The following is a 12,345-nucleotide window of genomic DNA, read 5'->3' as shown; positions in this document are numbered from 1 at the left end:
ACATTGTAACATCTTCTGTTTTGTCCTGTTACATATATTGTATTATGTCATTCAAATATATACAGGATAGTTTATCACCTGGCGGCATCAACAAGTATTCCCAACACTATAAATGCCCCAGACCGCAATGAATATGTGTTGTGAGTTGGAAGAATATTTCTCATTTTTAAGGGCAGTGTTGTCCCTGTCATACAACGACAGTCTCTTATCAGAATATCTACCCTGAAAAATATGGGATGAAAATATTAAGAGGGGTATTCAATATGGGAGCGAAAAGTCCGTGCTGGACTTTTCGCTCCACATCGGAGCTTTTCATGAGATAAAGTATCGGGCGCGCGTCCGCTTTATCCCCGTATTCAATTAAAAAGCTACGAAAACGGGAGCCAGCAAAATAGGATCGGCAAAAAAAAATGGGATTTACCTGGAATAAATTGTAGGAACCACCTAAAGCTGTCAAAACATGGGGGATCACTATGGGTACCCCCGTATTAGCCTGCAAGTGAAAGTCAGGATTTTAAATAGCCGCGGCAGGCATTTTTTTTCCGACATTGAAGAAGTGATGCAGAAGAGCACTTAGATTATTTTTTTCATTTTTTTTAAGTGGTCCCGTCAAATTTGGGATACATGAAAATGGGTACTAGCATATTTTAAAGTGTTTTTTTTTAAATTCTGCAAAAATGCACCTGCCATTAATAGCCTATTCTAAAAAACACCTGCCGCATATTTGCAGAATAGCCCTGAACCTATTTCCCTATTTTTAAACAATTTTTTCTTTCTTTTTTTTTCACCTCAAATTTTTTAATTAATTTTTTGGGGTGTCCCTATTTTTTTTTTTTAAACTTTTTTTGACACAGTTATTTTTGAAATGTCATTCCCAGGGGTGCAAGGCTATTTATTTAAGCCTGCACCCCATAACCCCAATTCTGCACTTTTTTTCGCCATCTATTCAGTGGTGAAAAGTTATCCCCATTTTTTGTCAAAGACTTTTCGAACCTGCGAAAAGTCTTTGAAATTGAATACGGGGATAATTGAAATCGGCGAAAATTTTCGCTCCAAATTGAATACCCCTGAAGGTGTTTTCCCAGGACTTGTGCTTTTAAGTCATCGATTAAGGGTGTGACTGTGTGGAGCAATAGCTCTGGGCCAAAGCTTCAGGTGGATGTCAAAAATCCTGTAGAGCCAAAGGGACATTGCATAAATGGCAGTCCCATGTTATGGCCAGGAATAATGCAGCCAAGCCCACGTTGTTCAATTCATAATGATATATATTATATAACGCCCTAAGCTGGCCCGTCTGTATCATCATCATGTACATACATACGCAGTAGTAGAGAAGGGCCCCTTCTCCACAACGAGGCAGGCCAGCTGAAGAGGAGCCTGAGGAGGACCATGGTGCTGGCACAGGGTAAGTAATACAGCAGGGAGCGAAATAGGGGCTGGGACGTGAAGGGACAGAGAGAAGGCAGCCTGAGGGGACCTGGCATATCCAGAGTCCAATTTACTAGTATATTATAATGACATCCTATGGAAAACCTTGGCTGAAGAGAGGCTACGGGATTATAGGAGACCTACTGTAGTTCAAGTTTCTCTCCAGACCTTTAGCATTATAAGATCTTGTGCAAGCTGCATTTAGCAATAGCTGGGTCAGGGTCGGCCACAGCTCTACTAGCACCCTGTGAAAGAAATTTTGGAGTGTTTCCCTCACATCCCAACCCAACTATATTCATAATTAATACTTTTTTTTTAAACTATTTATTCATAATTAATACTTTTTTTAAAGCGGTCCAGGACAGTGGTTTCAGTCAGTGTAGTGCGGTCCGCACTACATAGTAAAACAAACACGCCGGCAACGAGTCGTACATCGTACTACCCGGCGGTGGTGTGTCTGTTTTAGCAGCCAATGAGACAGACAGACTCTCATTGGGTGCTGCACCCATGGCCGGAGCTGGCTGGAGCTTACTCATGAGCTCCGCCTTCCGGCTCCCACAGTGGGTAATGCGAGAGATGTCATAACGTCTCTCCCATAGTGCCGAGCAGGAGGACAGAGGAGCGGACAGCAGCATGCACAGGAGCGGGGATTCAGGTAAGTATTGTGTTTTGGTTTTTTTGTGTGTCTTTGTGCTATATATATAAGGGGTACTGCATAGGGGGGACCACTACTGGGGGCACTGTATAAGGGGCACTGTATAGGGGAGACCACTACTGGGGGCACTGTATAAGGGGCACTACTGGGAGCACTGCATATGGGGGACCACTACTGGGGGAACTGTATAAGGGGCACTACTGGAGGCACTGGATGGGGGGGACCACAACTTGGGGCACTGTATAAGGGGCAGTGCAAAAGGGGCCTTACCACAGTGGGCATTGCAAGAGGGGCACTACTACTTGGGACATTAAGATGAATATGGAATGGAAAGGAATGTTCCCAGAGCGACGAGAAATGGTGTCATGTTGACGCGCAACCAATTTTCAGTGGTCACACCACTTGTGGCATGTGGGCATGCCTACTTTTTCGGCACACACATACAGTACCTGGGGGGGTATTAATGTTTACCTAAATCGGTATGCAGTCGGGAAGCCGGCGGAAGTAATCCCGATGGCCGGATTCCCGACTGCTTTATCCCGGCGAGGGTTAAATGACAGGCATCTAAATCTAGACGCTTGTCATCTGGGAGACCGGCGTCCGGCATCCCAGCTGCGCGGGGGGAGGGGGGAGGGTTAGGTTTAGGGCTCCCAGGGGGACTTAGGGTTAGGCACCACCCCCGGGAGGTTAGGGTTAGGCTAGGGGAAGGAAGGGTTAGGGTTAGGCACCCCTGGGGGGACTTAGGTTTAGGTGGCGGGGGTTAGGTTTAGGCACTGGGGGGAAGGTTAGGGTTAGGCACCCCTAAGGCAGGTTAGGGGGGGAGATTAGGTTAGTAAATACTTACGTGGGGACGATCGGGATTTTCACCCATGTCGGGCAGCCGCTGTTGGGATTTGCGTCCGGCGGTAATTCATACTGATTCCACCTAGATCAAACGTGTTTTAAAAACATGGTTTTGTGTATTCAATGTCTCTGTCTCATCATTTGCATACAGCAGTCACTGCCATCAGGCAGAACGATCCAGGAAATAAGTCATGAGACATAATAAGGAAAAATAAATGGAAGGAGATAGCAAGACTGGAGGACTTTACTTCTGTTGCCCCTGGAGACCTACAGTAATTGGTGCATATTAGCTGAAAAACTCAGAAGCAGCAGAAAGACAATTCCAATATTAACAGAAAATGCCAATACTAATGGATACAGTGGGCCTGTTACCTACACACTGAGGAAACATCCACTTTGTGGGCTGTACAGTCATGGCCAAAAGTTTTGAGAATGACACAAGTATTGGTATTCACAAAGTTTGCGGCATCAGTGTTTTTAGACCTTTTTGTCAGATGTTACTATGATATACTGAAGTAAAATTACAAGCATTTCATAAGCGTCAAAGGCTTTTATTGACAATTACATTAAGTTTATGCAAAGAGTCAATATTTGCAGTGTTGACACCTCTTTTTCAAGACCTCTACAATTCGCCCTGGCATGCTGTCAATCAACTTCTGGGCCACATATTGACTGATGGCCGCCCATTCTTGCCTAATCAATGCTTGGAGTTTGTCAGAATTTGTGGGTTACATACTAGGGTTATTATTTTTTTATTGGGAGCCAGTTAACCCACCAGTATAATTTTTCATTTGTGTGAGGAAACCGGAGCACCTTTTGGAAACCCATGCAACCACGAGGAGAATATACAAACTCCACACAGTTTTGTTCATGGCGGGAACCATTACATCAACCATGCTGCCTTTATCAGGATGGTGGCATTCAGGGACTTGGTAATTTGGTAATAAAACAGGAGTATCCAACACTTCAGTATATTTCCAAACTGTATCCTTTTACAGGTAAGCATCTGATACAAATAGTAAAAACACCATCGTAGGGGAGTCGGAATGAAATCCCAGCAGTCGGGATGCCTGCTGTCAATATACCGACAGCGGCATCCTGATGCTCAAGATCCCATCAAGGGTCTGGTAAGTATGGTGACCCTCCCCCCTTCTCCCCCTAACCCTATCTCTCTGTTCCTGCATCCTAACACTAACCCTCCCCGTTAGTGCCTAAACCTAACCCTCCCACCTTGGTGCCTAAACCTAACCCTCCCCCCTCAGTGCCTAACCCTAACCCCCCCCCCCACACACACACACACAGTGGTGCCTAATCCACCCCCAGGGGTACCTAACCCTAACCTCCCCCTCCCCTAGCCTAACCTTAACCAACCCCATGATGATTCAACCTAAACCGCGGGTAAGACCTAACCAGCCCCGCTATACTTACGATTGGCATCCCGGCTGTCTGGATTCCGGCATCGGCATCTCCACTACTGTCGGAATTCCAGTGCCGGTCTTCTGGCCAGGTAATGGCATTGCGGCGCCGGGATTTCGTCAGCCGGGACGCCGGCTGTAGGTATAATATCTGCATCCCCATCATACATCTTTAACCCTGGAACACTAACCATGGGTCTGTCAGACCCAAACATTTTTCACATTTATAAATAAAACAAAGAAGCTATTTTTTTTTAAATCTGATATCTTCAGTAACTTACTATAATATTAGATCTATATCAGCCATAATACAAAAGATTTGATAATGTTGATAGTTTAGTTGTTATAGAGAATTTGGGTCTCTCACTACCTCTCACCCATGGTTAGCGATAGTGTAGTAACATTTTTTCGGAAATAGTTTCACTATATGTTTTCTTATTTCATTTTCGTTTGTGTAGAAAAACCAAACGATGGCCCTTATGTGTATTCTATGGTGTACTCAATGCTGCAGGAATAAATGCCTACGTGATCTACAGTGAGAACAACAATCAGACTAAACAAAACTGTATTGGCCAGGCGTCTGCTTCTTCAACAGCGAGCTTACAGTCTGATGGTTCCGTGGTTGGAGCACCATCTGAAGCGACCAACTTTACCTTGTGAAACTTGGGCGTTATTGCAGAGTGTCCTTCAAGTAAACCTGGTTCCAGCACAACCTACACAAGGACTGCAACCTTGCCAAAGATGTGGTTTTTGTCCCTCGTCAAAGGACCGGAAGACGTCGTTCAAGTGTACACGCTGTGAAACGCCAATGTGCATGGCTCACCATGCAAGGTTGTGTTCTGACTGCCTGTGATATTTTTACTATTACCTCTCTGTGGATAATTCCCTCGAGTTCTAAAACATGTACGTTATTAGAATAAATATTCATTGATTAGTGTCTGAACAGTGTGGGTCTAAATAGTTGGGTCTCTCGGACCCATGGTTAGCGAAAACTTTATTTTTTTGTTAAGGTTAGTGTTCGAGGGTCAAAGCAGAACACATGAGGGTGGACAATATATAGGTATTGGCTATAATACATGTGGGAAACATTCTGTCATTTCTTAATAAAGATAAAGCAACACATACAAGTGACATACTCTACACAGACTTTAAAAAAAAAAAAAAAACCTCTAGTTTTATGCGGGAGAAATTTCGCAGCTTGACGATGTGACATCAGCTTTCCAATTTCCCTTACGGCACTAACAACACTGGCTGTAAGGCCTGCTGCTGCGATTTCCCTTTAGCTGAGCATCAAGCTAATAGCTGCACAGCATGGTGTAGAGACTGCCGAGGAGAAGAGTCGCTGACATCAATACGTTCCCTTCGGAAATGCTGGTAGGAAGTGACTGAGGAGACATTTGCAGCACTCAGACTTGGCTTATCTCAGAATGGGGGCCTTTGTGATCCCCCGTCTGCGCTGCCCTCTCATCTGCCCTCTCTACAACTAACACTAACGTTTTCCACCTCTATTACGCCGTTCATGAAAATTAATCAAAAAGAATTGTGACAAGGAGAGAGTTATACCTCTGTAACAAATATTCCATGGCTGCTGACTTCTAAACAGGACAACGTTCTTTATGATGAAGAAACAAAATAATTAGATATAAATATTGTTGTGTTTTTACTTAATTGTGTTATCTAGTTTTGTATTGGAAGGTCTGTATCGTGTATGCTACACCTGTTTGTTATATCCCACCTGCACGACACCATCACCTAGCATAAACATATAGCCAAGATAATATTTTATATCATATCCATGTATAACTATAAGATATATTTATCTTATATCCCCCTCCACTTGAGTCCCATTGAAACAACAGTTTTCTTATACAGAGATCTGCACTGAAAAATATAATTACACACACAACAAAAAATGTTTTATTGCACTGTTATTTAACAATGCAAAAACATATCTATATGTATATATACATACATATAAAAAAGCAAAAAGAAGCCTTTTCACCAGTAAAAACAACTAGTTACACCAACAGTGTCAAACATGAAGCAGGTAATTTCTTCCTGACACTAAAAATTGCAATATCAACAGACAGTGTTTAAGGGGCATATTTATCACAATCTGCATCTCAGATGTAGATGGGATGGCAAAAACTTTCCCAAAGTTACATTGCGATATTTTAATACATTGCAAGGATGTATCAAATATCAAACCAATTTTTTGCTTACAGGCAAAAATATAGACTGTATGTCTTTTCTGGGGCACACTTAATTTATTAAAATATAACTTTTATTGTCATACACTTAAAAAGCAAAATTATGAGTGATCACTGAATGGAGGTAAGTGTTTTTTTTTCTTCAATGTAATCAGCCTGTGGTCTATCAGACACACAGGCTGATCACAGAAGCTTACTCTCGGCTCTACTCTCCATTTCAGCAGGTAGGAAAGGCTGAGCTGGAGTAGGTGAACCGGGGGGAAGCCTGCATAACGCCATTTCCAAATAGAAATTGTTATTATTATTATGGCACGGCTCCCTACTGGTATTTTTCTACATTTTACATTAGTAAATTTGAACAGATCACATTTCCAATAACAAGAGGTATATTTACTAAACTGAGAGTTCTTAGAAGTGGAGATGTTGCCCATGGCAACCAATCAGATTATAGCTATTATCTTCTAGAAGGTGCTAGTTAAATGTTAAGTAGAATCTGATTGGTTGCTATGGGCAACATCTGCATTTATAAAAACTCTCACTTTAGTAAATATACCCCAAGTAGGGGAAATGCGATCTACTTACTAAAATTTGAATTTAAGGGCTTGGAGGAGAATCTTGCATACATTTCCCTTGCATATGTTTCTGCAATACTAAAATAATGTGAAAAGGGTGTAAAAACATTACGTGCAATTCTACATACATGCCACACCATGCCCTTAGAACACTTGGCATACATGCAAATGCTTTGTCGCCACCCAGTTACATCCATTCAGCTGCTAGTGGAGATGCAACTGAAATGTGTACAATTCTGTATCGCCTATCGCTGCTCATAGTTGCTTAAGCTTGGACACGGAACTTGTGCAGTGCAAAATATCACATGATCCATCCATGAAATGCTGTTGCATGCAAATCTGCATCAGTTCCACAGAATGTAGCTGTAACCTTGACTACAGATGGGTAAAAGCAGAATCATCTAATTGTCCGCCATGACTTACCTCATACAGAGGCATACAAATGTTGTCAATCCACTCCAACTGCAATCTAGGAAGCTCATCTTTCCTGTTACGATCAAAAATAGCCTGTTGAGTGAAAAAATATATATTTTATATGTTATACTTTGCTGGACAGATCCTCTACAGTGAATTGGTGTTTCCTAGCATCTTACCTCGTTATAGTACAGATGCAGATCACAGTTATAGTTTCTTGCTATTTATATTGCCAGGGGGTCTGATGACTTTTGTGTTGCAAACAGTCTAATGCTCTGATTGGTTAGTTCTAACACTGGGCATTTCAAAGCTGCTTATAAATCATACTTGCCGACTTCTTAAATCTCTTCTCCGGGAGATGCCCGTAGAGGAGATGCTACTGGCCGTTTTTGGGGGAGGGGCTGGGGTCCTATGTCATTAGGTCCCACTCCCGTCACGGCAAACTGTGGGACCACGAGGAGAGGGCGTGTGGTTTCACACCATTTAGCCCTGCCCCCTCCATACAGAGCCGCGATTCCCAACAATTATCTCCCCAACCTGCTCACTTCAAGTTGGTGGGATGCAGGAGATCCAGACACTCTTCCAGGGGTGCAGGGGGCGACCCGAAAATTTGTGAGCCTCCCGCAACTTCCTGGAGAGTAGGTAAGTATGTTATAAATGGACCATGCTGAGAAAAAAAAAAATACAGTAGCTACCTGACCCCCAGTTACTGCTGCCTTAAATAAGGCATAGTAACACAAATTAAGAAAGTGTGGGGGGGAGAAAGAGCTATCAAATTGAGAAGGAAATCAGTGAAGCACTATAAGGTTGAATACTATGGCAAAATTTCTTTATTTTTGTTGTTGTACTAAGTTATTCCCAATATAACACCAGCACCTTTACCTCTCATCTCTCGGCAGCTCAGAAGCATGTAGAATCAGACGCTGAAAATCAGCCTCCGCTCATATAATAAGGAGATATTATTCATTTTCAGATTTCTTCTGCTCTGCAGCTGCCCGAGCGCTGTCTGTCTGACGAGAGTGACCGGTGTCCCGGCTGTATGGACAAGCCAGCTGAATACAGTGTTTCTATGGGAGTGGAGGCATATTACTGTACACACTGCAGGCTTCCCACAGGTACTGCAGACTTCCCACGGCACTGCAGGCTTCCTACGGGCACTGCAGACTTCCTACGGGCACTGCAGACTTCCTACAGGCACTGCAGGCTTCCCATGGACACTGCAGGCTTACCACAGGCACTGCAGACTTCCCATGGGCACTGCAGACTTCCCATGGGCACTGCAGGCTTACCACAGGCACTGCAGACTTCCCATGGGCACTGCAGACTTCCTACGGGCACTGCAGGCTTCCCATGGACACTACAGGCTTACCACAGGCACTGCAGACTTCCCATGGGCACTGCAGATTTCCTACGGTTACTGCTGGCTTCCCATGGACACTGCAGACTTACTACGGGTACTGCAGACTTCCTACGGGCACAGCAGACTAACCACAGGCACTGCAGTCTTTCCACATGCGCTGCAGCTTTACCACGGGCACTGCAGACAGACATTTATAGCCACAGTGTGGGGAAATGGGTAACAGCAGAACAAACAGATTCTTACAGGCCTACAAACTAAAAAGTGACAATGGCTGTTTTTTTTTATCACTGCGTATCACAGTGTCATAAGATCAGCTGAGTCATACTCAGATGCCTGGTGATCTGTGCTGGTAGTGGTAATGGAACTCAGGGCCTGATTCAGACCCGCTCGCGAGCGCTGAGCGCTCGCAAGCAGGTCGATGTTGGCCCAGTGCACATGCGCACGACGGAGACGGCTCCGTTGTACGGATGCGCGAGTCTCGGATAGCGACGGGCAAACCGTCACTCCAGGTCTCGTACCAAAGGGGGTGTGCTGTCGATGTTGAGTGACAGCACGCCCCCTTTGGTGGGCGGGCTGGGGGCGTAGCTGCCCAGATGGAGGCGTTCCCATGGGAACGCCTACCGTCTGGGGCCGGCCCCACTGACATCACAAGTGATGTCAGTGGGTGGACTTCTTGCTCTGTAAGAGCAAGAAGCCCACTGGGACTTGCGGCAACGAGACCCTACCACAAGGGTCTCGTCGCAAGTCCGATGGTCGCGATGGTCTTGACCATCGCGACCATCATCCTGGCCGCTCGCAGTAGCTGTGGGTGGTCACCCACGGGTATGCGAGCGGCCAGGAGGCCGCTCTAAAAATACAATAGGCGGGCACTAATTCAGAGCGACTGCTCTGAAAGAGCGTCCGGCTCTGAATCAGGCCCTCAGTTTGAATGCTTCCACTTTCAGTGTACAGTGCATCAGATGTCTTTGCTGGTTCATGCATCTGCAGTGGAACTGGAAGCCTTGTCTTAGTTGCACTCCAAGGTGACACTCAGGTATAATACTGTATATGACAGGAGACCCAGCCACTGTTATCCAATGCTTCCGTATATTAGAATACTGCCAAAAGTATTTTAATATGCTAAAATGTTGGATTAGCTGGTCCTCTTGTCATTTATGTGCCATCTTATGGTACAATTACTTTGATGCATTAGTTTGAGGAGCCCCTGCTTGTTATCGAATGTTATTGAGATTTTTTCTATAAAACTTTTTTTCATTTGTTCTTCAATATGATTAAGAGAACACTTACTGAAGGCGTCAGTTTGAGCTCTGATCGTTCCCGGTCTCCTTGCTCAAAGAACTCGCTGGTCACTAATTCCGCCACCTAGAAACACAAAGAGACCAGTTTATGGTGTAAAGTGATTTGATATTGTTTTGAACACTTCCAGGAGGTTGATTTACATACGTCTCAGTCCTGTATACAAACCTTCCGCGCTCTCTTATATTGCCAGCTCCCGCTACCTCTGCTAATCAGCATTCCTTGTATTCATTCATATTACCCTCAGGATGTGATAGCCAAGTAAGACATTTGATTGAATGTGTGGAAAGCCCTCAAATTTAAAAACTATGCAGAAACTGATTCATCAATGTCAGCATGTGACAGTGCCTGGGGTAGCTCCGTAGTATAGGGATATGAGGGAGAGATGGGAGGCATATAACAAGAGATTACAGTACCCAATATGCTTTGCACGTCTTATTCTTTCCTATATACGACTACTGCACAGAACAAGCAAAGTAGACCAAGGGCCTGATTCATTACGGATCTCAACTGCGATTACGTACGCAATTGGCCGATTGTTGCGTTCTGCGCATGTGTGTGCATCGTAGTGTGCGTGGGCGAACCAGTCGCTGTGACCGGGACTGCAATCGCAGTGACTATGCAGACCCATTGCAGAGTGATTGACAGGAAGTGACGTTTGTGGGAGTGGTCGGCGAAACGCAGGCGTGCCAGTGCATTGGAACGTCGTTACAGGGGTGTGCATAAATGAGCCGCTGCGATGCCATACGCAGCTTAAGCACTCATAGCGTGTGATGAGGTTATCAAGTCCTGAGTAAGGTCAGAACTTGTGCAAGTGTAATTGAGGCTGCGATGGTACTTGATGTTACTGAGGTTTTGCAGTCTTGCAAAGTATTACGGATGTGTGTAAGGTAAGGTGAGCGTCCTTATGTTGTGCTGCGACGGCATAGCGTTCACAGAGGATTAGCGTATCATCACAGTGATAATGCGTTGCATAATCCGGAGCTCTCTACAAAAGGGGAGGCTGTCGATGGTGATCGACAGCTCGCCCCGTTTTGTAGGCGGGGTGGGGGAGGTGGCTACACAAACAGAGGCGTTCCTGACGGAACGCCTGCCGTTTTGTGGGCGGCCGCACTGACATCAGCAGTGATGTCAGTGGGGAGCTTCCTGCTCGATCAGAGCAGGAAGCTCCTTGGGGCTTGCGGTTGCCGAGACCCAACCTTAGGGTCTCGTCGCAAGCCCCGATGGTCGCGATGGTCTTGACCATCGCGACCATAACCCTTGTCGGTCGCTAAGCTGTGGGTGGTAACCCACAGCTTAGCTAGCGACCAGGAGGCCGCACTTAAAATTCAAAGCGGCCGCCCTCATTCAGAACGAGCGATCGCTTCTTGTGACCGCCTCTGAATGAGGGCCAGTGTCCTGATTAGACCTATGATCCCGGGCTGCAATGTAGCAATGCTAACCACTGTGCTGAAAATATATGACATTATATAACCAAGTTCAACAAGTATACCATGATGGTGATTGTGGTAAGCAAAAGTCTACGTAGACTGTACCATACATCATGTGCTGAGAAGTACATGCTCAGCAGCAATGTGCCCCTGGAAATAATGCTAGAATGTTGAGAACTATGGGCCATATTCAGAAGCGGACGCAAAGGCGATTGCGCTTGCAATCGAGTGATTTTTTCGTGTTTTGATTTTGGATCTGGATCTTTCTTCGTGTTTTGGATCTGGATTGGTTTTGCCAAAACCACCCTTCCGTGTTTTGGGTTCTGGGTTTTGTGTTTTGGATCTGTATTTTTTTTGGAAAAAATCATAAAAAACAGCTAAAATCACAGAATTTCGGGGTTTTTTTTTGTTCCTTCACTATTATTAACCTCAATAACCTTCATTTCCACTCATTTCCAGTCTATTCTGAACACCTCACACCTCACAATATTGTTTTTAGGCAAAAAGGTTGCACCGAGGTAGCTGGATGACTATGCTAAGTGACACAAGTGGGCGGCACAAACACGTGGCCCATCTAGGAGTGGCACTGCAGTGGCAGACAGGATGGCAGTTTGAAAAACTAGGCCCCAAAGACTACATACTTGGCGCTGCTACTTTGTTTATGCACCGCATGTGCTAATGCGCACACAAACACAGAGAAATAAACACTTTTAAAATCTTTC

At 44.9% G+C, this 12,345-nt stretch overlaps 1 protein-coding gene across 1 annotated transcript in view; it reads right to left on the bottom strand.

Annotated features, from left to right (window-relative positions):
• The window catches only part of PDE11A (phosphodiesterase 11A), a 713,048-nt gene that overhangs the window by 20,286 nt on the left and 680,417 nt on the right, over positions 1–12,345 (bottom strand). Inside the window, exons 18-19 of the mRNA XM_088461200.1 lie at positions 10,185–10,259; positions 7,547–7,630 (exon numbers count right to left, since the gene is read on the bottom strand). Of these exons, the coding sequence (XP_088317326.1) occupies positions 7,547–7,630; positions 10,185–10,259 (159 nt within the window). The remainder of the gene's footprint in view (positions 1–7,546; positions 7,631–10,184; positions 10,260–12,345) is intronic.

The sequence above is a fragment of the Taudactylus pleione genome, unplaced genomic scaffold, assembly GCF_031769625.1.
Source record: "Taudactylus pleione unplaced genomic scaffold, aTauple2 ptg001027l, whole genome shotgun sequence".
Classification (NCBI taxonomy): Eukaryota; Metazoa; Chordata; class Amphibia; order Anura; family Myobatrachidae; genus Taudactylus; species Taudactylus pleione.
The sequence above is the reverse complement of the archived record's forward strand: the minus strand, read 5'-3'. Positions and strand labels throughout refer to the sequence as shown.